This window comes from Typopeltis vanoorti, chromosome 19, assembly GCF_054136105.1.
Source record: "Typopeltis vanoorti isolate ZY-2024b chromosome 19, IOZ_Tvanoo_1.0, whole genome shotgun sequence".
Lineage (NCBI taxonomy): Eukaryota > Metazoa > Arthropoda > Arachnida > Uropygi > Thelyphonidae > Typopeltis > Typopeltis vanoorti.
In genome coordinates this window covers 104049496-104077345 of record NC_143567.1, presented here as the reverse complement: position 1 = coordinate 104077345, position 27850 = coordinate 104049496, and the positions used below count along the sequence as shown (strand labels likewise).

The following is a 27850-nucleotide window of genomic DNA, read 5'->3' as shown; positions in this document are numbered from 1 at the left end:
AATGTTTAGTGGAGCGGAGAATGTGGATTTATTATCATATTCTTTCGGAGATGACGCGAGATTAATTTGTAGATATTCTCTTTTCATTAAAACAAAGCATTAAACAAATAATACTAGTGCAAGTCTGGTTAATCAAAATCTCAGTTGCTTCATAAATGATCGATGAACATTCCGCATTTCTTTCTGGTCAAGATTAAAATGCGATGCAGTTTTTTCTTAAGAATATGCAAGCATATATTCTACACATTCTTTTAAAGCCTGTCGCTAATTCTTCCACATGCGGTAATTCTCCATAGCACAATCACAGGAACTCAACATTCATTGGTCTAACCGTTAGAAAAAATCTTACTTCGAATGTTTTCTAAGAAATTAGGAACCTTTTAAGGACTATTCATCTGAAGGTGATTTAGCTGGTCTTATTACAGCTGCGCAATGCTTTACTTCGCTGAAGGTATATATATACCTTCATATATATGTGTGTGTGTGTGTGTGTGTGTGTGTGTGTGTGTGTGTGTGTGTGTGTGTGTGTGTGTGTGTGTGTGTGTGTGTGTGTGTGTGTTAAAGATACCAAGCTATTTTAAACCTGGTTTTACTCCATTTCCCAAGTAAGCGAACAGACAATTAAGTCAAGTTTGCGCCTGCAAGCATTGCAAGTCAGGTGACCACCCCACACGTTGTTCAAGTCGAGGCAACTCGTGGTAAAGGTGGAGAAGCTCTGATCACTAATCTTAATATTTACCCTTAATGCAAAGCGCATCTCCTGGAGGAGATGTATGATGCTATGTATTAAAGGCAAGGGGCCACTACCCAGACCGGTTTCGACCTTTATTGAGGTCTCACAGTGGGAACCAGGCTAGAAATACCAAGATTTTAGTAATACACAGCTTATAAGTATTTTACCAGAATTTTGCTTACTTGGGAAATGGAGTAAAACCAGATTTAAAATAGCTTGGTACCTTTAACATTTATTATACCCAAGGTATAATCTACATCTATCTCTCATCCTGAGATTTTTATTTAATAAGTTCAAAACACCTTATGGTAACTTGATCTGGTAAAATACTTATAAGCTCTGTATTACTAAAATCTTGGTATTTCTAGCCTGGCTTCCACTGACGAGACCTCAATAAAGGTCGAAACCGGTCTGGGTAGTGGCTTTAATATATCCCATAGCATCATACATCTCCTCCAGGAGATGCGCTTTGCATTAAGAGTAAATATTAAGAATAGTGATCAGAGCTTATCCATCTTTACCACGAGTTGCCTTGATTTGCACTACCCAGACTTGCACTACGTGCAGGCGCAAACTTGACTTGTTTGTCTGCTTACTTGGGAAATGGAGTAAAACCAGGTTTAAAATAGCTTGGTATCTTTAACACACACACACACATATATATATATATATATAAAGAGAGAGAGAGAGAAACTAGAGCACCCAGAGAAAAACAAAACCCATCGTCTGTTTAATATTTCCATATATTTAATTAGTAATTTAAGTACACTGCTCAAGACAATTAGAGGATATTTTAGTTTCTGTCGGATAATTATAAATTTCTGCAAATAATTATAACTATTAGGTACTTTATACGCAGGGGCGGCCGGTGCATAGGCACTGCATAACTGCAGCACCCCCACTTTTCTCGATATATAAATATATTTATTAATTTTTTTTATATTTGCTTGTAATATTTAATTTTATCATCGACAATCCTATATACTTCTCTTATTTTGTATAAAAAATAATAAAAATCCATCTTGTAGCACTTAGGAGGGCGCTAGCAGCACTGTGTTTACCACAGTGTAATATTGCTACGTGCGCAAGCATATGCACCTCATAGTGAGATGCGAGCTCTTAGCGTAATGCGGCACTGTCCGTCGCGCAGTTCCACTGTTGTTTATATGCAGCTTGCGCCAACAGTATATATGCAGCTTGCGCCAACAATAGAGTATAATTGATGAGATATTGTTTAAGTAATTGATATTTATTACAAATCGTGTTACATTTGTCAATTATTTTTATAACTTTATAATTTACAAGAAAACCGAAATATTCCCTAATTGTTTTACGCAGTATGATTATCTAAAAATTATTTAAATTTTGGCATGTTTTAAATTAATGTTGGTCACATTAAAATTGAAAAGCATCATTAAAATATTTTCATTTGCTTGTTATGGTTTTATAACCAATTATTGGCATCAATCAGAAATGAAAATCTTCCCAGTTATTTGTTGAAAAGCGATTTAACTTTGCCAGCATCGCATGCATCTTTGCCATCCGCCTATCTAACACCAGAGAATAGATTTTTAATCAATTCATTTATAAAAATGGATTACCAGTTATATAAGTTTATAGATAAGATATTTAAATCTACACCATTCTGTTTTGAACTATATAATATAACCAGCACTATAAAATTGATTAAAATATGAGAAATAATTTGGTCTCAAGTTGACTACCAGAACACAAAGGAAAATATTTTGCTCTGGCTCAACTTCGTGGATTAATAACAACATGTTTAGCTCTGAATAGTTTTTTTTTTTTTTTTTTTTTCATTCCTGCTGCCTGTTTTGCCTTTAAACCTTCATTGGAAACGGAAGATGTAATATTCTGAGCTCTCTAGATTGCAGATTTCTCCACGAATCAAAGATGTAATAAGTTGTGCCCGCGCAGTTTTACGGAATCAGAGAGCTAGCGTTCAAGTACGAAGAGACTGTGTAGAATAATCAAAGTTCGCTGGTTTGTGTCTGCAGAAAGTTGTCGGCATTCTTCGGATAGTTGTAAGAAAGGTACTTTGGTAGGCTCTTGAAATATATTGCTCCGAAGAACATGCCACAACATACAGATGGGAATCTGCTTAGTATTGTTGGTACCATGGGATACTGCAAGCATTTTACCAACGAATTTCTGACATTTCCTTCTTGCTCGGTGTGACCTTTGGTTTCTATATTGAATCGCATTATCATATATGATGGATTAAGCTGATGGCATTTTATAGTACTCAATACTTTTTAGTAATCATTAAAAAATAGGAACAACCAGAATTCCAAACAATACGTAATGTTATAGTTGTTCTCCAAATGAATATACTGGAATCTTTAAACATCCACCTTTCTTCAATGAAACACTGCTTAACTTCTTTGCTCTTGGTGTGTGAATGTAAGGGGTGGTGTGAATTCGAGTTTACATCATATACCATTTTGCTCTCTTTTTTCTGATTTTTTCTGGATTTGAAAATCTCCCAAAATCATCAATATATTTCATGGGAAAAGAGAATTATTTATTTAAGCCAGTTTTTTTTTTTTTTTTTTCAAATGATTCGTTTATACAAAGCACACGTGTGATATTCAGAAACTGTGATAATAGATGGAAGTTGCTAGTAGGCTCAGGCTGTTTATTAGTCTAAATACTATTAGTATTTATTTATTTTAACCTGTGCCTTGTAAGACACGGTTTAAAAGAAGCGATGTTTGTAATTCCTAAGAGAGAGAAAGGTGTGTGACTCTACAAGATCTTGATGGACCCACAGCTCAATAAACTGAAGATGTTGCCCAGGAAGATTAGGACAGTCCTAAAAAGACATTTCCGGATTCTTCCAGAGAATATGCTCAAGGAGCAGAAGATGACCATATTTTACTTTTTCAGGACAGTCCTAAAAGGACACATTCGAATTCCTCCAGAGAATATGCTCATGATGTCCTTAAAGAGTAGAAGATGGCCATATTTTTTCAGAACAGTCCTAAAAGGACACATTCAGATTCTTCCAGAGAAGATGCTCATGGTGTCCTCAAAGAGCAGAAGATGGCCATATTTTACTTTTTCAGGACAATACATTCTTGGGGTGATTTATATGTGTTTCCATTGTTAGAAGTAATGTACAGCATGCGCTGCAACCTTGGTATGGTGTGTGTTGATTCATGGTTACCGAGCTCATAACATTATGATGCCCAGTGGCATTGGTTTAAGGCCGCCTTGAACAGTTCGCCACAAAGAGAAAAAACATCATTTGGGAAGAATTTCTGACGTTCCAGCTTACTCGCGTTTAGCTATCGGCGAAGATTTGTGTTCAAGCGTCGAAACATTGTAAAAGCTATAGCACTCCTCGGGGTATAATTTGACCTTTAATCGTAAACTAAAGGATTAAATTTTCCCTCCAAGACACGCACGCGACTTCCGAACATCCTTCGTGAAACTAGCCCTTATTTCACCGTCCCCTGAACCGAGGAGCATTAGTCAGTCACCGATGGTTGTTACCTCCCACCGTTACCATAGCAACGGGCTCCGGTTGACGCACTACCGCAAGACGGGGTGCTTAATGAATCTTGTTAGCCCTGACCTTGTCGCTATTACATTTCTTGGCGACTAACCGAAGGTCAGTGGCTTTGCCGAATTCGTACAGCTCCCTCTAGTGTCAGGTCATGGCATAAAATCCACTTTTATCAACCCTCATCCATATGAACGACCACCGGTAATAATGGAAGCCCCTGAAAGTGATATCGTTGGGGTGGCTGGGGGGGGGGGGGTTGTTTATCGCACCTATTTTAGACGTAGGACCACTTTTACGAGTTCCATAAAACTAGGAAGTGTCTCCGAAAATGTTATAAACTTGCTGCTAGAGCTGCGAAGAATTTGTTCCATCTCCGCCTTTAAGAAGGTATTAATGTAAAGAAACCGTCCGCCACTTGACCTCTTATCAGGAAATACACAGACTGGCTTAGCATTCCCTGCAGCTACACAGGCGCACATATATTTTAAAGACCTTGAAACCGTCGAAATTTCTTTTTCTCTCTCTCAGTATAGTATCGATGATACTCCGTGTAAAATTAAGCGAGCACTATCTTCAGAAAGAAGTATGCTACACGCGGTTGTCGACTCCAACAGAAACAATGCTACCTTCGATTATATTCCAAGCTTTAGTGCGTGACGAAGGCTTCATAAATATCAATATTACTCGGGTTGCATTAGACACGTCAAAGCGCCATCTATCCATTTTTTCACTAACTAAATTTCCAATATTGTACCAGCAAAATATTTTTTTCGTGTTTCTGTAGCATATCGAAGTGACTGTTTTTATCATCTCGACTGAAGATGAAAATATATTTATGAAGAATCAATGTATAAAGAACGATTTCCTTTTCTTTGTTCATCAACAAATATTTTTGTTTCAGGTGCCTCAGTCCACGATCCAGGTATTTCTACGAACCCTGTCCTTTTTCTATGAAAGGTAATTTTAACTTGACTACACAAATATATTAATATTTATTAATGTAAATAATATTTCAATGCTTCGCAATCTCTAAGCTCATCTACCTAAGATGAATGAGTAGTGCTTGTGGCGCCATCTACTATCGAAATTAAAACTAAGATTACTTAATGGCAAATATTAACATAAATGACTACTTTTAATACTCTACCTTCTTTTTTTTTTTAATTAAAAACACCACGTGTTTATAATTGTTTTTTAGCAAATGTCGCTGTTTTTTTTTCCTTCATTATCTGCGAGATGTTTAATAGAAACTGTTTTATTTTTTGGAAGTAATTTCTGTCATTAATTTTAGAAATGTGGAAATATTTTCTGCTGCTAACTTCTCTTAGAAATGTTTAGAGAATTAATAAATGAGATAATTGAAAAAAATAAATTATTAATATTTTTAGATCTATAAGATATATATCTGATGATAAGGAGAAAATGATGTTTTGTTATAGGAAGGTCTGTTCGATTTTTTATTTTTTTTTTCATAAAATACGTAAACGAAAAATCAGCATCAGGATGAACAAATGCAAAGAGTAAAGCTAAAGAAGCAGTCATAAAAACACACGTCTTTTATTAAATCCGAGTGATCGTGAGTATGTTTATAGGATAACTCCAGAGATACTTTTTTTTTTTCTTCTGTTAATTTTGAATCATAGTCAGTACTTCCGTGTTGTAGTTCGCGATTAAGCTACAGTTGCAAATGTATTATTTATACAATGGAGGGCTGTCAGAAGTGCTCGTTAAGATTTCCCATTTTCGGTTGTTCCGTTGATCAGGTAGACAAAAACACTTGAAAACAAATCTTCATTATATAGTTCTCGGATCGAACGAACATTGGTTAAACTAGAATCATATAGACATGGCAGGTATTTTCCAATCGGAAACTCGGGTTTTTCATCCCGAAAAATAAGCAAACCAGCCAGCAAACACACACAAGGCATTACACGAGGCATTCATTATTTCTGCTTCAATTGCAAACAAATCAACGTAACTCGATGCAGATCTCTCTCTAAGAGCATCCATTGCACCTGCCTTGACATCATTTAGCAAGTAAATGTCCATCCCGTGAGACACTCCATTGGTGGGTAATGACTTCAAGGCCAGCATGTCATCTTGCTTCAACGTCTACTAACGTCCACAACACTCTTGGCAAAAAAAAAGGAAGTTCTTTAACTTTGTCATATGCTTTTTCACTGTCCTTCATTTACTAACATCCTATTAGGAATTGCCTCAGCCTTCTGATGCTAAATGCAAACATTTTGTATAGACTATTATTATTATCATCATCATCATCACTACTACTACAACGGTTATTTTTTAAACTAGAGGGCTTTTTAAATTTTTACTAGCATGTTTTTAAAATAAATTCTTGTACTCTACAGAATTACAAAACTTTTTTTTATATTTTTGAATATTCAGAAAGAACCATACTCTAGCAGGTTGTTCATAAAAATTAAATAAAAAAAATCATCTAACGCGTTTTATTTCGAATGATAGTAGACGGAACTCCTTTAGCTAACTTTTGAAGACTAGTGGGTAGCCATTCTCTATCCTTCAAGCATTTACTGATAGTGAATCTAAACTACCAATAAATCAAAATTTTTCAGGAGAGAGATGGGAAGAAAAATAACTGCTGCCATGTCGTGATCCTAAATCCTAACTCGTATTATTGTCATGAATGGTGTGAAGCGAGGCCTGGTAGACCAAGTGGTTAGCGTGTTTGCTGTCCAATCAAGAGGCTGCGGGTTCGAATCCCGCTAGGGGCATGGATATTTGTGATTTCTCCTATTAACTCTTTGTGGAAAAGACATCTGCAACCCTACCACTTCTAGCAGAAGGCCACTCCCAAACCAAACGAGGTACGGGAGTGACCATATGGCATCAAAATGAGATCACATGTGAATAACTAACTAGTGTGACTTCTACAGTCGATTTTCTTAAGATACCGGATTTAAAATACGAGTTTTTGAGAGGGAAGACTCTACTTGCTTATGCCAGACTAACTCTTGAATCAGTCGAAGAAACATTTAGAAAAGGTTCCTTTTCAAGTTCCTTAGTACTGAAAGAGAATTTTTGCTCTCTTTAGGTTTTTGCCTGGCCTCTGAAGAGAACCAACCAGTTGGAAACAGTTGTCAAGCCAGAGAAACCTTATCAAGAATGGACTAATGAAAAAGCGAATATATGGCCTGGGCAACGCTCATGTTTTCTAAATGGTCCGCACTAGGGCAACTCGTAAATACCGGCTGGTGTATTCCCGTAAGTTCTCTGCTCAACTTATTTTTACGAAACTGTCACAGTTTCTACATTCGGCTTTGAAATAATGCTGGATCTAACATCCGCTTGATTTTTATAATTTTGCATCGCCGAAATGAAGCCTTTTGGCTCTTTATTTTAGTAAATAGTTTAGAAAAAAGTTTCCCTGAGCGGCAACTGGAATCGAACTTACAGCAGTCCTTCTTTGAGTGGCCTATCGCTATGGATGCTACACAGGCACCCTACTAACAAGTTTTACAGTATAATTGTAAATAATCAGCAAATGTGGAAAATATATTGTCTGCTTTGAACTGTGATCTTGTTTAGTTGGCATACATTTGAATCCCACGAATAAAGTAAAAATAATTGTTGCAAATAAGGCTAAGTATATAAGTCTGATACCAAGTACAAAAAGATTTTTTTCATGCAACTGAAAGGATTTCTTTGAAGAAAACTGACAAACCAGACATTATAAACAGTAATTGATGATAAATACATTTTTCTCATTACATCAACTGAGATTAACAACTGATACAGCAACAATCCTAACATACGCTTACATTTTATAGAAATCTAAATTCTTTTAATTAGTCACAAAACTAAATTAAGAAAACTTAAGCTCGATTTTATCTAAATATCGAACTTTTCTCCGAGTGTGTCTCCGCCTATCAGCAGAAACTTTATTTACCAGATAATGTTATGCAAATGTCTTTATCTCTACCCTGCCATTAGTGTAGTATTCATAGCCGACAACATTACTGTACTATCTCTCCTGACGCCTGTTCAATTTCCTTATAAAATCAACTCCTGATTTTTTTCCCTTGCAGAAAACGCATCTTTCATGAGAAAGCCCATATGTTTGCATTTGGGGGAAAACAAAGAAAAAAAAAATGCACTGAAATAATGGGTGTCGCTTATCAAGACCGAATTGGAAACATCCCCTTTCTATCGATGAGTAGTTTTAGGAAGAGCCAAAAATTTTCTGTTCCCCCCTTTTTTTTATATATATATATAAAAAACGGCACCCACTGAAAGAGTGTCAAAATGGTGATCACACTCTTCAACAGATAATCGCAGCCGTACATATTTAGATGCGGGACATGACACAACTATCTTTCCTACGCTCACGTGCAGCAGAATTTTTGATAAATGACCCGCACATCCTCGTTACTCGGTAATCATCTTCAACCTCCCGGTCCTTGCAAGTTTTTTTTTTCTTTTTCGATTCATCAGATATTCAAATTGAGATGTGAGATGGATAAAGATTTTTTTTTTTTCCCTGCTGTGTTTGATATTCTTCGCGAACAAGAGTGAGTGTTCCGTGGACATTATGAAGATGCTGAAAAATATGAGTTGTGACGAGACTATAGGACCGTGGCTCTTCTTGAGAAGTCATTCTTCACCGAAAATAATCAATAAACGGAAGAGTGTAATGGGCAGAATTTTGTGCGTCAGTTACAGCATCCACTACAAGGAACAGATTCAAGAATCAATCATTTAAATAGTGGCTAAATATAACCACTATTTATATTTAACAGATGATCATCCATTAGTTAGAATAGTTTAGAAAACTTCGTACCAAGCAATTTTTCTTCAATGCCTCGCCATAACGAGAGAAAATAAAGGAGCCTCAAGAGTCTTGTTCATTGACATTGTATGCATCATGTGATGCACATAATACCAATTCAAGATTTGGCATCATTTATGATTATATTATATTGTATAGGCCATGTATGATTATATTGTGTGTCATACGCATCACATGATTATATTGTGTCATGCGCATCACATGATTATATTGTGTCATACACATACACATTGATTATACCATCACGCTACATGCCTGAGTAAATGATGTTTCATACGTACGCTTGTTATAGTAGCTTGTTATATTAGGATGTTTTACTAATCATGTACGATGTCATACAGAGTATATTATGCATAATATAACAAGCTACAGGATTACATCGTACACTGTATGATTTTTGTGCATCAAGGGATCGATGCCTAACTAGCGTTCTGCATTGTGAGATGCTTTACGTAATGAAGGCTGTACATCATAGGACTGAAGGTAAGTTAGTAGGTCTGGAGGAGGTACGGAGGTGGGATGGTATTCGTCACATAAAGCAAGCTTTCATATTAGAACCAGAAAAAGCAATCAAGAAAACACATTCAATTGACACAAGAATATTTAGGCATGTCTAACCGTTTTATCTTAAAATTGTAAAAACAAAGGACACTATGCAGGGATCATATGGAACTTTCAGTACTATGAATTATGATTATTATTATTATTATTATTACAGGAAGCCTTCATACCTGAAATCGTAATATGCATAACAGAATGCCTTACTTCATTCATTTTATGTACCGTGAGTTGCCTCTTCTGGATCAATGACGTCATTTAGACACCTCATCAGTGATATGCCTTTTTTTTTTTTTTTTTTTTTTTTGTTGGGTTTGTTCTTTATTCGGCTTAAACGAGAATGATTAGATTCACTATTTCAAAAAGTTGTTTTCCATGTCCTTTCCCATATTATTTTTTTTTTAAGTACTGCGTCCAATTAGCATTTTACACAAAGTAAATGATTCCACAGCAATGAAGAGTTCCCGCACTCCTCCTCGCAACAGCATCCGAGTTTCATCCCTCCCCCTACACACAAACACAAATCTTTTCACGCACACCATGAAACGTTTAGAATTTGTGAGCCTCACAGCCCTCGCTGGGCCCACTTAAGACATCGTAATGAGAGGTTTTCAGTATGATATTCACGTTTCTGCCTTTCTAGCACAAAATGCGACAATTCCCATTCCCCTACAGCGTGACCTCTTTAAGTATGACCCCTTAGTTGACCTTCATTCTCTACTGTAATCGAGAGAAAGCGAGACAGAAGCAGAAATATACGTTATGGAAAGAAAATTATAGAGTGCCACAACAGTACGTATATACATATATATTCTGTTCTGTTATGCTAATTTTTTTTTTAATTTCCATTAAAAAAAGCCGAAAATAATTACTAGTCAAAAACTGCAAGCATAAACACCTGACTTAAAAGTAAAATAAAGAATATCCACAACTGAACCTCCGAGTCTTCTATTTTGTTGTACCATCTACTAAGTCTGTCTCTCCACCAATAAGCAAATGAATGTGTAATAAATGTCATTCACTTATTAAGCCTTCCATGGTATTTCAACAAGAACGCTTACACATTTACAGATTTCTGGAAAGATGTCAAGTATTTCACAAGATAATACGAATTTCCGATTTAGATAATTTACGAATAGAGATAACAGATGGCAGCAGTTGTCTACCATACTCTAGTCACCCATAAAACTCTATAAATCATCGGTAATCATAAACTCAACTACCGATACTACTTACAGTGGATATTGGATGCCTAGCGATTTCTAAAAGTTTGTGCTAAAAGATTTCCTCATGCTCTCTATGGAAAATACGTGACAGGTTTCATTTTTTAACATATCACGAAATCAAAAAATTATATTTTACTCAAGATAAAGATTATTCTAAGCCTCCGTAGCTCAGTTGATGGAGACAAGTAGTTGGAAAGACCGATTCGAATCCGGTTTATAACCTGAGAAACGTTCGTTGCTCAAACCTGGCTCCAACAGACGCAGATCTACTGGTAAAAATACTTGTGTTTAGGGGATGCAACAGAGGAGTGGTTTGCTGACTTCATTATTTATCGGTTATCCCCTAATCATGCTATTCTACCCGATCTAAATAACGGATGGGTTTAAGAAGAAATATTATGCTTATTAAGATGTATAATTATTACATTTGCAAATAGAAACTTAGAATATATGCTAGGTATATATATTTCGTTTTACTCATAAACAGAAAGATTATCGGTATATTTTATGTTTTCTCTCTCATTACATCACAGCAAATAATCTAAGGAGGAAGAAAAAATCCCTTAATTTCATGTTATTTCGCCTATAATTTCTTTTAACAACAACGTAATCCTGGATCATCAATATTCTCTCACTTTAAAAGGCCTTCATTGTAAATGATAGTAGCATGTCACGTATGTAGATTTTATTATTGAACAATTTCAACTATTCATTACACGCATTCTTTCTTCTGGCAATCCATGTCCTTATGTTCTTCTTTTAACGACCCATTTCTATGTCATTTCTTTAAATCCCTTTTTGCAAGTAAAGATTTTTATGTTTAAGCTTAAGAAATGTCGTATCTTACCCGGCAAAAAAAAAAAAAAAAAAAAAAAAGCAATCAGAATATACGATGTTAACGCGCTATTATATCAACGCTGAGCGATTTCAAATCTGTCTTTTATATTTTCTAGAGTCGTTAAAGAAAGGTGAAAATCCATCAAAGTAGAATACATCGAAATAAAAACAGATTCGTTTTTGTGTGTGTGATAAAAATAGAATTTGTGGTAAATTTAAAAAAATAAGTAAATAAATGATTCGATAGATGGCGCTACCATAAGCGCTTACGGTGAAAAAATCCATCAACCGACTAAACATGGTCATCGAAGATTATAAACGTATTTTATGCTTGTGTGTATAACGATAGCCACTAAAGTGGAATTTTGTGTTAAATTAAAAAATCAAATGACTCGATAGATGGCGCCACTAGTGCTAGCTTTCGTTCAAGTACTCTAATAATGGATGGTATAAGTATTATGAATAGCGCAGATGGCTGTAAAGTGCGCAGTGATATATTTTAGTGGCCTCTAAGGATCATAAATCATTTTAGAAATAGATACGTAGACAAGCTGATAAATTAGAAATCCCGACGAATCAGTTGATGAATGTGATTTAACTCCCACAGTCTTCTGGGGCACATTTTCGTAATATTTATTTTTTTTCCCTTTAATATTCTATGGGCAGCTGACGGTGACATTTACATTTTGTTTAAAGTTAATTTCGCTTGTTTTTTCTTTCTGATTTCAGATGCAAAAGAGAGTGCTGAAAATGTAAGTGACCAATCAAAGAAACGGGGTGGACTTGGTCGCTTGTTCCGCAGTTTAGGGAGTAGAAAAGACAGAGATAAAATATCTCCAAGGCATGGACACAAGTCATCCAGGGTTCAAACAGTCCAGAAACATATAGAGAGTTAGTAGGCAACCCAATCATCAGTTGTTGTTTTTTTTAAAAAAAAAATTCCGTGATATAAGAAAAAATAATAATAATTTTATTTGTTAAATTTTTTACATGAATCTGTATATTCGTTTTTACCAAAATAGCAAAAAAAAAAAAAAAAAAAAAAAAAAAAATCCTTAAATAATATGGGAAAATTATTTAAAATAGTTTGGATACCTACTCATAGATGGCGCCACGATGTGAAAGCGTGTTAATATATTTATTTTAATTAAATCTATAATAAAGATTTTTAATTACGCTTTAATTTTAAATAAATCTTAAATGTTAAGATTGGTGTCTGATTATATTTCCTTATAACAGTGTCTGTTTCAGTACCTCGCCTTCATTTTGGGGATGTTCTGCTAGCCGATGAAGAACAAGTCCAATTAATGTTGCTAGTCCGAGATGGGTTTATGAATATGGAGCAGGCAATCAATAGGGTCAGTAAAATTACCAATCACGAATAAAATAAAAGTAATAATCTCTATCTATCTATCTATCTATTTCTATCTATCTATCTATATATATATATATATATATAATCAAACATCATAATTTATATTTTTTTAAAATTCCATTGAATATCAATCCTGGGAGGTTCCCATATAATGATAACGGGTAACCTCTTTGGAGTCCAAAGAGTTTTAGACCCACCACGAGAGCTCCATCGATATGTCAACTATTGTTTTCTCAATACCTGTCATATTTAATTTCCATGGAAGAATCCTAGTTCTCCTCACGCTACTCAAGTACTGAAAATTTTCCTCTTTATTAATCACGTAAAATCCTTCATGTAACTTAAATATATCTATCACATTTCCGTTTTCTGTCTGTCAACAGAGAATGGAAATGTGTAAAATAATTTCTATAACCCCAAAAGCTTCAATCTATCCCCATAAGGAGAATTCCATAGACTTGTCACCAATCAATCATGTGATGATTAATATCTTTATATCTAAGTTGGTATGACCAGATAAACAAAATGGGAGATGAAAGAATACCAAAGATGAATTTCAAGTAAAAATATTAAGGAGAAAGAAGCAGAGGCAGACCGAAACAGAGGTAAGATGATAAAGTTAGCGGGTCCTAGAAATGCAATGAATGAATATATTTGAGTCCTGACACATAAAGATTAATAATTGAATTGGAGTAGAATGCCAAACTGATAAGTTGAAGCTGAAGTTTACATTCATATGGATAGAATTGAGCATCTTATACAGAAAGATATCGAATACACTTTACTCCATGCCTACCAGCTTAATTGTCATTTAGATTTGAATATAGTGCATGAGTGAATAGAACTGAGGTCCTGGATCTATACGATTGCAATGTCTTTATTTCCTCCTGTATATGTTGTTCTGTGGATTTTTTTCTGTTTATCCGTGGTATAGGACATTGCCATCACACTAAAAGCGATGAACACCTGAGTACTTCAGTCTACTGTGTTTTCGCTTATTCGAAATATTTTGTATTTGCAAAAATAAATATACAATTCACTTGAAAAGTTGAATCTCATTATAATGTTGCTTGGTTTTAAAATAAAGCACAGTCTTTATTCTTAACTATTTTTGTACATATTCAAAGTTATAGGAAACTGTACATTCTGTCCATAATATAATTGTTATATGCACAATGATCGCTCTAGTTTCGAGTCTAGTTTGAAACTAAAGTTCTATTTGGCTTTTAACCCTTTAAGTATGACTATAATTCACACTGCTTCCATGCAATAATATAACAAAGTTTTGGACTACGAGTTATACACATTTATCTTCCACACTCTCACCCCCTATACTTTGAAAATCACTGGTGGTCATAACCTTAACTATCGTTGATGGCTGTGTAAATCCACTACTCACTGATTTCAAAAAGTTTGAGAGTTCCTCCTATTTTCTTCTGGGAATAAAACGCAATAAAATTTATTGTTTTTTTATAAATAATTTCTTCTATGCATTTTTTTCATAAAATATATATTACACTTTATAGAATAATATTTTATATAATAAGATAGAATTTTAAGAATAAATATATCGTTACTTTTTTATATTAGGTTTATAATTAGGTAAAATATTACTTTATATGTTTATTGTCATTTACATTTTGTTAAAAATAAATTTTATTAATACTGTTAAATAGTATAATTATATTTAATACCTTTAATGTGGAGATCCTATCTCATTTTGCAGTGATATTAAGCACCGTCGGTAGATGGCAGCATAAATTTCTCTGCTTATCCACGCGCACACTCTGTACTTGTTTTTGAATGACGTAACCATTTTTTTATTTTTGTGATTATTTAATTTTTATCGTAATATCCAAAGACGTACTGCTTCCATTACATTTTTTGTCAACTTTGTTTTTCTTTCTTCTTGCCATCCATTTTAAAATATTTACACGATGCACATATATTCGTATTTAATAAAGAATAAAAACTGTAAGTGGATAATTTAATATTGATGTATACGTGACTCAAGTTGTCCTGAATTATTCATCTAAGTTCGAATTTGTCAGCAACAAAAAATGACATCTTCCAAGTGTTTAGAAACAGCATGGCGCCATCTACTGGTCAAGTTTAACATAATTGATACAGAACTTGTATCTTCCATTGGATAGTAAAAAGATGTTGACCGTTGTTCTGCTTTATTTTACAGATGTTGTTTTTAGTGGGTATTATTATAATAATTATTACTATTTTACTTCTAGATACGGCACAGGGAGTCAGAAAAGTGCAAAATTTCCAGGCTACAAGACAGGAGTGAGGTATAGTCCGCTTTTATATTAAAATAAATATAAAACTGTCACATCTCTCAAAGTAAATATTTTAGTGTTAGATTTTATACTTCGTGTATTATTGATTTTGTTGCAACATTTTTAAATTAACAGTCTGAACTACTATTCGTAACTTCCACAGCATAAGAAGTGGGATTATGAGCCTGTTATTTTAATATCAGGGAGAATTGATCCATTCACGTGAGGATACTGATGATCACCTTATGAGGCGAATATAAATTTGTTTGGCAGGTTAACGATGGACTCATTCATGGGCTGGTACTCTAAGGATTAGATGTACGGGCCTACTTCGTTGTTTGACATATTCATAAATGATTTGAGTCCATATTTGAATGAAAATTTTCGCTTTGCTGATGATATGAAACTCGATAGAGTCATCGATTGTTAGGGTTCCTTATAGGATGATCTCAGAATGGAGTGGATTGAAATTTAAATGAATTAAGCCGAAGCAGCTAAGGCCGTGAGGGGAAAATTGAGGGTGCTTCAGGGTTCGATCTAAATAATACTCAGGTATAGGACATTTTATTACCTACTATTAGATATATACACTGCTTGAAAAGAAGTCAACAGACGTCCCCGTAGGCAAGCGTCATCTTGCATGTAATGAGTCAAATTTGTTGGTAGCCAATATATAGAGGAATATGATACTCTCAGATCAGTGCAACTGTGTCTGTGTGAAATGGCTGTGAGGAGGGAACTGATGGAGTTGGAAAGAGGCGTTGTGATAGGATACAATTAGTATTATCATACGGAGATGGAAGTGCAAGTGATACCTGCAGTGGACGACCTACCACGCCATCGAACATGACTGTAGGGTGCTATGAAGGCTAATAAGTCAAAAAAAAAAAAAAACGCCATTAATCAGCCGACACGTTGAATTTGGAGTTACAGGCATCGACTGGAACACGGATTTGCATAAAAACATTCAGAACCGAGGTCACAACATGGGTTCCCATGGTAGGACCTCAATAGGAAAGGCCCACATTACCCGAACCAACGTGCAGCGCAATCTTCAGGGGTGCAAAGAGCGTGCACAGTGGGACGTAGAAGCTTGGGAAGCTGTATTATGGAGCGACGAATCACAGTGTACCCTCTACTAACCATATTGACGGGTGTATGTGGTGAGCGTTTCTGGTGAGGTTAGGCACTCTATTCTCCTGGTTTGACCTCAGACCTCTCTCTCTCTCTCTCTCTCTCTCTCTCTCTCTCTCTCTCTCTCTCTCTCTCTCTCTCTCTCTCTCTCTCTCTCTCTCTCTCTTTCAGCAAGATAATGTACCAAATCATAAGGCTGCTGTTGTAACTGCGTGGTTTGTTGACAAGAACGTCACCACACTTCACTAGTCTCGACAGAGTCCTAATCTGAACTCTATTGAACATTTTGTGTTCATGAACTGGAGCGTCGGGTGAGGTCAAGGGACTTTCGCTCCACAATAGTCCAGAACCTCATTACATGCTGACAGCGAGAATGGTCCAAAATTCCCATTGATCGCTATCGCGCTTAACACTTTCATTGCCAAGCTGAAAATTGGAATTTCGTGTGGTGGCCAACTTTTTTTTATTTTTTATTTAGTTAACGACGTCCACGCGATAACGCGTGATCGGTCGTTTGGTGAGAACTCGCATCGCGCGATATCGCGTGATTGGCAATGAACGTGTTAAGGAAACTATACCCCATAAGATTGCTGCGGTCATCGCAGAGAAAGGTAAGCCTCAAAGGCTGTTTGTTCCTCACACTGTGGTGTCCGTTGATTTATTTCAAAGCAGTATATAAGCATAAATGCACAAGATTTAAAAGCTCCGTGAATACAAAATTAAGATATAAGATAAGATAAGAATAATATATATATATATATATATATATATATATATATGAAAAAAATTGAATGACTAGAACCGAGATTTAATTAAAAAGGTTTTAATATAAACACACTACTAGTTTCGGCCTGGCCTGTAACAGCCTTCTTCAGGTGACATTATAAAAGAAAAAACACTAAATATTGAGGGTTAAAAGACTCTGAACAACATAGACAGTCTTTATACATAATTAGCATTAAAACGTTGTAATTGTATTTGAAGCTGTTCTTTCGTTTGTTGCATTGTTGGGAGAGTGCGTGCTTGCTGCATCACGTGAACGCCAGTACATGATTACAGCTGAATGACTATGTGGAAGGTTGTAGCTTAAGTTATTTAGATGAACAGGACTGAAGATGATTTCTCTCGATTCCACAATTTTTCTCTCTATTTCGTCACTGCAACGGAAGATGTTTGTAGATTTTTCCCAGCAAACTTTGTGACTTTGGTTATCATCATTAGGACCAGCCGAGAAGAGGATATGACTTGATAATGTCTGCTGGGAAAAATCTACAAACATCTTCCGTTGCAGTGACGAAATAGAGAGAAAAATTGTGGAATCGAGAGAAATCATCTTCAGTCCTGTTCATCTAAATAACTTAAGCTACAACCTTCCACATAGTCATTCAGCTGTAATCATGTACTGGCGTTCACGTGATGCAGCAAGCACGCACTCTCCCAACAATGCAGCAAATGAAACAACAGCTTCAAATACAACTACAACGTTTTAATGCTAATTATGTATAAAGACTGTCCATGTTGTTCATAGTCTTTTAACCCTCAATGTTTAGTGTTTTTTCTTTTATAATGTCACCCGAAGAAGGCTGTTACAGGCCGAAACTAGTAGTGTGTTTATATTAAAACCTTTTTAATTAAATCTCGGTTCTAGTCATTCAATTTTTTTCATAAAACTATGTATGTTAACCGAGTCAATGATCATTCTGTCATATATATATATATATATATAATAAAATAAAATATATATATATATATATAAATTAAATATATAATTAAATATATATATAATTATATATAATATATATATAATTAAATAGAAGGAAAAGATAAGCTATGGATGTGAATGTATACAAACCGATCCAAACATATCGATTTTGCCATAGAGATAATTTCTCAGCATCAGGTTGCACTTGCTATTTGTGTTTTTAGCATTGAGTTTGTCTGGGACTAGAGGTCGAGATTGGTTTAATATTTGTGAGGGGAAAGTAACACCTTGGTAGTACTTACATGTATTGTCCACAACTCATGAAGTGGAACAATTCATGGAGTACAGGCTTTTGCTACTCTAAACGGACTTAAATCTCCTATAGTAAGCAGAAGAAAATTATTGCAGGAACTTTTTGAGAGATGGCCCAATCTTGGGTAAGGGTTGAAGAATGTTTTCTAGCCGGTTTTGGCAAACGGTTCTATTAAACACTGCTCTATACGACTAAATATTTTTACTGTGTAGACGAGTAATTGATATTTGAGTTAGAATTTGGATTCTAATTAGAATATAATTTTAATTTGATTTGTTTCGCATCTCCACCAAAGATTTTTGTATTGGGGGGGGTGAATAATATCTACGCAAATGATATTTAATACGATTCATATCTAAAGACACCCGTGATGGCATAATGGTTCACATGCTGCTGCCTCTCTTGCCTTTTTGATAACATTATTAAAATAATAGAAAATAAACATCGATTATTTTTTTAAACCAAGTACACAAACAGCGTACAAGTTTCACCTCTTGAAACTTGGCAAACTGTTACTCAAAAGCATCAATAAAAGGTGAATATATCCTCATGGACTTATTTAGTTCGTGTCTTAAATAAGATTAAGGCATTCCAAGTAGAATTATTAAGTAAGCCGGCCTGTTTGGCCGATGATTAGCGTATGGTTATATGCTCATAAGATTCTGATCACTTTTAAAATGTTTTGAATTTAAAACACAAGCACAAATCATTTCTAAATTTGATGTCAGGAATGAACTAGTGGCGATGTAAAAAAAAAAAAAAAAAAAAAAACGAATTAATTAATTGCTTATATTTTATATTACAATGGTGTGTTTGCCGTGAGGGTAAAACACATCAAACATTTGCTTCGTCAAAGATCTGCCACTATGAACTACCCACAATACACTTGGGAGGCAAAAAACAAATGTGGAAAGAAAAAACAACGGGAAAACATTCCCCCATTTAGGCTGTAAATTGACGGTTGCTCTTTCGTATAATGTGCATCTCGCATGATGGTCTCGATTTATTTGCGAACAAAATGTAACTAACACACGGGGGGCACAATCCCTAGAACTATTAGAGCTGCTTCTTACATGTTGGGTGATGGTATTTGTGCAAAGCACGCACAATGTCTTCGGACTGGGATGAGAAATGAAAACGACTTTAATCTTGCCACGAGTTTTAAGTCAATAAATGGAAATGTGGGTTGGATTTGGCAATATCAGCCCCTAGGATCTTATCTGGGATTTTTTCTTTTAAATGAAGTGGAATAGCAATTAACATGGCTCACAATACCAGATCATTTTCGGCGTATTCCAGATTTGTGAATTTTTTTGGTCTGTTGAGTTCCCTACTTTAAATAATATTGTAGTGATTTTTGTCTGGAATTACAGAAGCGTATTATCCTTTTCATTGCCTGTTTTCTCGTGGCTAGTTTGCTTGATTAGTGGGAAGAACAAAAAACGGAGTTCCCTGGGGCGATAAACCCTTCACCTTCAGAATAAGACTTGCATCATTGTTTTAGATGTGCATAAAATATAGATGCAAGTATACTAGCTGGTCAAAACATTAGAAACTACCTAGCTGCTTCAGTTCTTCAGTTCAATTAGTACCTGAATGATAATGAGAGTTATTTGAAATCGCTCCATATGTAATGTCTCTGGTTTGGTCAGTGAACAAAGCAGTCACAAGAGTTGGAGGTTGGTTCAGCAGAAATCGCTGTTTCTAGCTTCACTTCAGAATCCATTTGGCAATGTTTAGCGCAAGGTGTATAGAAGAGTGTTATCAATAGATACTCTCCTTGATGCACTTTGGACACTCCGCGATTTCAAAAGAACTGAGATATGATAGTGTAATGGATCTTAAGGAAATAAGAGTTCAGAGAATAACAATGACAAAGTTCAAATTTCAAACTAAAGTCTAAGACGGACTTTTGGGATTTGAATCCACTCATTCAATTCGCTCTGCAAGCACTGCATATCAGTTACATCCCCAGTTACGTTATCCATCTTCAGCAAATAATGTATATCTGTCAAATCCCTCTCAATGTTGTTGTTGTTGTTATTATTATTATTATTATTATTATTATTATTATTATTATTATTACGGGCAACTCCAAGAAGTCCTTAGACTCATCGAGGGAGGGCCTAACATCATGTCAAGAATAACTATTCGACATTCACACAGTATCTATCATACCTCGCCTTGAACTCATTCACAGTCATGACACCCACAACAGGCTCTGGCAGCTTATTCCACTCATTCACCACTCTCCAAGTAAAAAACCTAGCTCTAACACCATTACTAGCCACACTCTTGCCCAGCTTCCATGTATGGCCCCTAGTCCTCCCACCACCAATCCTATTCTCAAAAATATCTTCTGAATTAATCTTATAGAAACCCTTCAGTAATTTGAATGTCTCAATCATATCACCCCTTTTCCGCCTATCAACTAATTTCTGCAACCCACAAATCTTCAATCTGTTCTCATAAGGTTCATTCCATAGACCTGCTTCTTGATCTTGATCACTCGTCTCTGGATCTTCTCCACCTCCTCCCCATCAAGAAGAAACCCTGGCACCATATCTGGGCACAGTAGTCCAGGTGGGGTTTTATCAAGGCTCGATACAGAGGAACAATAACCTGTTCTCTACTCATCAAACTATTTTTCAGCAACCAAGTGATTTGATGAGCTGATTTAGCCACTTTTGCGATGTGTCCCCTAAACTTCAACTCCCTATCCACCAACACACCCAAATCCCTGGCCTCATCAATCTCCTGGAGTACGGTTCCACCAATGTGGTATATTATTAATGTAAAGGTTGACTAACCAAGAGCATTACAGTATATCTTTAGCATGTGGTATTTCGCCACACACACGCAAATAAAAAAATATTTTCAATTTAAAGGAATTTTCAAATGGAAAGACTATTCTAAAAGTCACGAGAGGGAGCCACTAGTTATATTCAGATAATAAAATTGACACTGAGTAGTTACGTTACTATTTTCTTTTGGCATCATACATTATCTCCGATGGGAGGCCCTATGGGGAAGAACAGGAAATCCTGGATATCACTGAGTTTTCGTTTATCCAGTATTACAACGATGAAATACATCGTTGTGTTTGATATTTAAATTTTTTCTAGGGTTTATGAGTCAGTATTGCACATGAATTGGGAATAAATTAGCTATAATCACGATATTTTCTATTTAAGTAAATACTTAATATTTACTTAATATTAATATTTAACTAAAATATAATATTTAAGTTAAATATGAAGTAATTAAATCTGATGGTAATTCCGCGCTTTAGACATGAGAATAATGTTTAAGTATGTATGCTATGAAGTATATTTTTACTCTATTATGCAATGTAAAATTAGTCACATTGCATCAGAATGTGGTATCGAAATTTATTCAGGAGTGTCATTGTCAGATAACTATAGTAACGATTTGAGATGATAGATGGCAGCACTATGGCATGTCCGAAAAGGCTGATTAGTCTGGTTACGAAATTAGGACAACACAGCTATTTAAGCTTCATTTATATCCGTTCCGGAGACTCGTTATTGGAATTACAAATAAATGATTTTGAATATCTGCTCATTTTGTATTATGCTTACATATATTGTGTAAATGTTTGTTTTCACGATGAACCAATTAATTATCCAAAAAAAACATTTTCTCTCATCAAATAACGTATGCAATTGTCAGCCAAGACAAATGACGTCACAATTAAACATTTATGTAATGTAAATATTGTCGCAGTGCCATCTATTGTACTTTAGAGATACTAATTTTTTTTTTTTAAATAAATTATATACGATTTTTTTCCTTACATCTTTTGTCATTCTAAACAAATAAACGATAGAATTCATGGCTTTTGCAATAACTCGCTGTTGTCTACTATGATGTATGGAGACACATTTCAGTAATACGGTTCGCTTTCTGATTTATATCCGTAGTTGGAACACACGCACAGATCGGGCAACAGCTGCTATGGTGAATATCGCTAAAGAATACCATTCTGAGTGTTTAAAAATATGACAGATGATCGATGAAGGAAATTCGCTGTGGTTTTGAACCTCGCAATGTCGAACGACAGTGCGGAGTATTCAGACGGAAGAAAATGGCAGAAACGGAAAAAGAAAGGATTTATGCACGTGATGTAAACACCTGATGCTCGCGAGGCTCCGAAAATATCCCATCGACTGCTGACAATCAGAAATTTCTGCCTCCGTGGTTTTCGTGTTTTTATATGAATCAAAAACAAACGAATGTGTCTGTTTTGAACTGAAATGTGTTTCTAAAAGCTTATTAGAAGCGCCACCTATCTATATTTTATTTAATGAAATAAACATGCTAATATGCTATCTTTAGCCGTAAGTGAATTTATGGAAATTGATAGTAGAACTCGGGACCCGTGGTGGATTACTCATTAAGGCAACGAGGCACGTGCCTGGGGTCCCAGGCTTTAGGGGGGGCCCCAAGCCAAGACATTTTCCTAAAATAGATTAATGTTTTCAGTAAACATCATAAAAATCTTGATTATTTTAAGCCAAAATTTTTTTTCAAAACAATTATTACGTTTTAATACGTATTTTGAACAGCGCGCACTATCTACGCTTTAAATAATGCCGCAATACCAATGGCGGCGCTAGTTGACAAGCTTCGTATTTTGTATTTTGAACAGCGCGCGCTATCCGCGCTTTAAATTAAACCGCATTACCAATGTGGGCGCACGGCGTTGTTGACAGCTTCGAGGTCACGAAAACTGATTGCATTGCCGAGATAGGAAGTTTCGCCTGGTTGCTCCTTAACTTCATTTGTTATTGAATCGTGTAAGAGTGAGGTGTTTGTTTCAAGAATAACTTTTTAGTGTGACTTTTCGTGTTTTCATTAATTGCGTGTAGTGCAAGTAAAAAAAAAACTTTGTAAAATTGTAAAAAAAAAAATTTAAAAAAACTAATCAATAAATTGGCGAATTCTAAAATTCGCAAATGAAATTTGTAAAAACGACATAAAAATTATTCATTAAACTAAAAAGTTTTATTATTTCTCACCCTTTAACAGGCAGAAAAATCCAGAAGTTCGAAAAATTGAAAAGTACAAAATTTCATTTATTTGCCACCTAACTTTTTTTTATTCTTTTTATTATTTTTTTTTGGGGGGGGTGGGATATAATTTGTCTAGAGGCCCCAACTATCCTTAATCCGCCACTGCTCAGGACTACCGATGATTTCGAAGATTGTCAGCCGAGCGTACACAAACATTACCATCATCTAGCATCCCCTAACTAGTATATTATTGTGTGGAAAATACAGTTCTATAGTTGAGTTTTATGAGAATTAAAAATCCTTTCTGAAAGTTTTGTTCAAGATATATGTCCAAAATTATCTAAAATCTAAGTCAACAACATAACAGTTTCACAACTAACATTCATCTTTTTATTTTTAATAGTTAAATATTCGTTAATATTTTACTATTCACGAATAACTAAGATTATATGTTTTTTTGCCAAATATCCAGCAGCAAAATGGGCCGGTTTTATCTTTTAAAATAAAAACTAAAAATAACCTATAAATTCAGAGCCCAGAGAGTTGGATGTAAAAGACTACTGTCAAAAAGTGAATACTGAATTAGATCCGGTATTTTGTTTTCAATTCTAGTACCCCCATTGGGGTTTGACCTTTGACCTGACCCCATGACATACATTCTGTTGGGCGATTGCTTACCTATGACATCAGAGCCAATAAAACATATATAGACACCTGGCACTGTACATATAGCACACGTTACAAATTATATTATAAATTATGATATTTATATAATAAACAAAAAGAGCAGTAACATTTTTTTAAATGTTGGTTCAAGCCTGCAGAGTTAGCGCAATGCCTCAAACAGCTGCTAGGTGGATATTTTTCTGATGGGTATTGATGTGGCAAGTCTGACGTGTCAGGCCCAGCTGTTAAGGACACATTCAGCCCTATAGCAAATGCTAATATAAGGGAAATATAGAATAAAACAAACAGTTACGTACCAAATCAACCTCTTCCATTGCTGTTTCAAATTTTTATTTGTAAATCAAGAAACAGATTATTGTGAACACAATATTTAGAGACTCATAACAACGCAAACAATATCAGAAATAATGTAAGAAATTTGGCGACTGATCAATATTGGGTATAAATTAAAGCCGCGGTATTTAGTAGTTGCAAAATAGCTTTCCTGTCTTAATATTTCACCTCCCACCAATCTCCAAAATGCTTTCGTTGATCCCCCGTTTTTTTCTTTAAATATTTTTACAAATAATTATCGTAATGTGTATTCTATTCATCTAAAACAGATCGGTCCATTTATACATTTCCGAATTACATATTAAGATATAAAAATATTATTAATACATAACCATTAATACATTCCTTAATATCTGAGGTTATTTCGTCGCGCATACAGGCGAACAAGCCAAGAGAACACAATCAATTTACAGACAGTACAATACTTATAGGAACAAAGCTAACCATCTTTTTTTTTCGAATTACGGTTACGAAATCCAAGGATACTTGGAAGGTCGTGGGCACTTAATGGACTGAAATCAAAATAACATCAACGAGAAAAAGACTCGCAATTTATAGCAGAGTTTGGAAACTAATTTCCGATTCCAAGTGACACACGGAAATTTTAAGATCAATGTTGTCATGTACCACACTAAGTCGTGTAGGATACGAGAATGTTTTCAAACAGAAAATATGAACGGAGTATTTGCATCATGCACTTCCTCCTGTGACCACCAGATGGCATCACTTGCAAGCTGATAGGATTACTTGAAAACAGTCATGTGTAGAGGCGAGCAGCGTGATCCGATTTTTTATGTAAGCAGAAAATCATCACCAACTCTATCTACAAATATCAGCCTTTGGTGGGACGAATGAATAAAAATCTTTAGCGAATATGTGGAAAACTTAGGCACTGAGGACATCTTTTGTGTCATCATGCATTTATATCAAAAGATCTTCGCATAACAGTGGCTTCTTATCTTATTTAAAAAATGAGGTAAGAAAATACTTGCTATTATCTGGTGCAGAACAATGCACGTTACCCTGCTGCAATATTTGGGGATTACTTTGTACCTCCTCCCCATTTGACAGAGATGTGTCATACAAGTTGAGAACGGTTGAGTTTAAGATGACCAGTGCACGGTTCATACATCACATTTTAATTTTTGCCAAAAAAATATTAATATACTGCATGAAATGCAGTACACATATTCAATGTTGTATTTAGTATTATATAATTTATAAAAATGTCTCTGTATAGCTTTGTGATGATGTTTCTGATACCAAATGGGTTCTCAGCTAGAAGAGAACCCATTATTAGATTCATTCGTCGCTTACCAGAGGCATTTTCTTTTTTTGGCTTTTACTCAGCTGGTTTCCAAGTTAGCCAATCTTTGGCTCAAATAAGCTGAATGTTTCCCTCCCAGAGTTTTCAACTCTGAATCTCGGGACTACAAGTTTTAGGATTTAGGATTACAAGATGGCGGTAGTTGTCTGCAGTACACTCGCCTTGATGCCTCTAAATATTATTTAAAGCCATGGGCTCAGTTACTGGTAACGCATAAGAATGGTGATCAGCTGCCACCGATTTCCAAAAAAAAAAAAAAAAAAAAAGGTTACTTCGGAGGGTTAAAGAAATTCTCATACTTTGGGGAATGGAAAGGTGTTTTTATTTACGTATTTTTTTTAAAAAAAAGGTAAATATCTTAACCAATATATTTTTTTTGCATGTTCCAACGTCTTTCCTGTCTTCTCCTAGTCTCTCTCTCTCTACCTATCTATCTATCTATCTCTCAGTACTCGTCAAATTAAGCAACGTTATACACTTTGATATTTTTCTCAAGGACATTCAGCAAAGAAAAAACGCAGCCCAACATGTTTACCGACCACCATCCTCTTTCGTCAGATTTCCCTAACATGGCCTGATGGCGCAACCAAGTGCTCTGTTGATATTAGCCCGGTTGATGCCGAACTGTTTCGTACATCATTGAGAGGCTCGCATTAACAAGCAAGAGCAGTTTTCCGAAGTGGGAGGCGTCTTTCATGTAATCTCGACACATGTGGCCTTGCTGTTCGTGTTCCAACAGACAGCTGACTGCACCGCTACGGTGAGAGCATCAAAATGACGTCTGCTTTATGTAGGGGGGGAGAGAATTAAAGCGCGCGAGGATGCCCGTGAACTAGCGTTGCTCGCTTGACGACTCCATAAGTCTTCTAAAGAGAGACGCAGAAACGGCAGTTGGGAAGAGCAACAAACATTTTCAGCTGTTTTTATATTTCGACTTTTTGGTTCTTTTTTCTATCTTTCTGTCTCTTTCTGTTCTTGAGTCGTTCCTGTCTTTACTGTCTTGCATTCCTTCTGTCTTCATTTCCCCCCCATTCTTTGTTCTCCCTTCAGCTTTGCTTCGGCTGTTTCTCTCTCATCCCCTCCTCTTTGAGGACTTTTCAACTGAAGGTGCGTTAACCTTTATAATAAAGTTAATGCAGTGCTTCCTCCCCTATAATGATCTGATTTGTTTCCCCCCCCCCTAATTTTATCCGGGCTCAGGACCGGCCTATGCCTGGGACGTATTCATGACTGTAAATCCGTATGTGTTCAAGGGGCCGGTTTGCCTGTTCTGGGAGCCGAAAAACCCGAGTGTTCGGATGGGATGGGTGAGTTAGTCAGTCTCATACCTTCGTATGAGACTGGCTAACTCATCTTTCGTCGAAAGAGACAGATAAAGGTTCCTCACTTCACTGAAGGGAATCGAACCCAGGTCTGTCCGACCAAAGGGCTTCGTCTATACCGACTGAGCTACGGATGCTTCCCATATATATATCCAACCCATCTTTCTGTCCGCGGGGTTAGCCTAGTGGCTTTGTGCTTCGCAACCATATGCCTGGAGAAGGAGTGTCCTAGGTTCGATTCCCGTCGACGACGTGAGGAGCTTAAGAATCTTTCTCAGCCATACCCAAGTTAGCAGGTCTTGGGCGTGGGTTTCCCCCTCCACTTTTGTCTTGGGTTTTTCATCCCTCAAGCAGACAAACCGCTCTCGTGAACACATGTCATACGATATAGTAGTTTATCCGTCATTAGGGGGGACTCAACCAGTCCTAAGGGGCAGTCGAGGAACGGGGAGAACCCCACACGAATAAATAAAACACCCGTCTTTCTCTGTTTGTTTCTTCCTCTCGTTCTATCTGTCCATCTTCTTAACGCTGCGCCTCTCTTCCGATCTTTTTCGTCACTATCTCTCTTTCCATATTTCTCTTCCCATTTTTCATGTCTTTCTTCCTCTCTTCTTAT

At 35.7% G+C, this 27850-nt stretch overlaps 1 protein-coding gene and 1 long non-coding RNA gene across 2 annotated transcripts in view; one reads left to right on the top strand and one right to left on the bottom strand.

Moving 5' to 3' along the window:
* LOC150096413 (uncharacterized) overlaps nucleotides 1-27850 on the top strand; it is a 234628-nt gene that overhangs the window by 129287 nt on the left and 77491 nt on the right. The window contains exons 5-8 of the mRNA XM_090409660.1: nucleotides 5167-5222; nucleotides 12444-12605; nucleotides 12966-13072; nucleotides 15333-15389. Of these exons, the coding sequence (XP_090265786.1) occupies nucleotides 5167-5222; nucleotides 12444-12605; nucleotides 12966-13072; nucleotides 15333-15389 (382 nt within the window). The remainder of the gene's footprint in view (nucleotides 1-5166; nucleotides 5223-12443; nucleotides 12606-12965; nucleotides 13073-15332; nucleotides 15390-27850) is intronic.
* Nucleotides 14178-27850, bottom strand: part of LOC150096414 (uncharacterized) — an 83742-nt gene continuing 70069 nt past the window's right edge. Inside the window, exon 5 of the long non-coding RNA XR_016549990.1 lies at nucleotides 14178-14525. This is a non-coding gene — a long non-coding RNA (uncharacterized LOC150096414). The remainder of the gene's footprint in view (nucleotides 14526-27850) is intronic.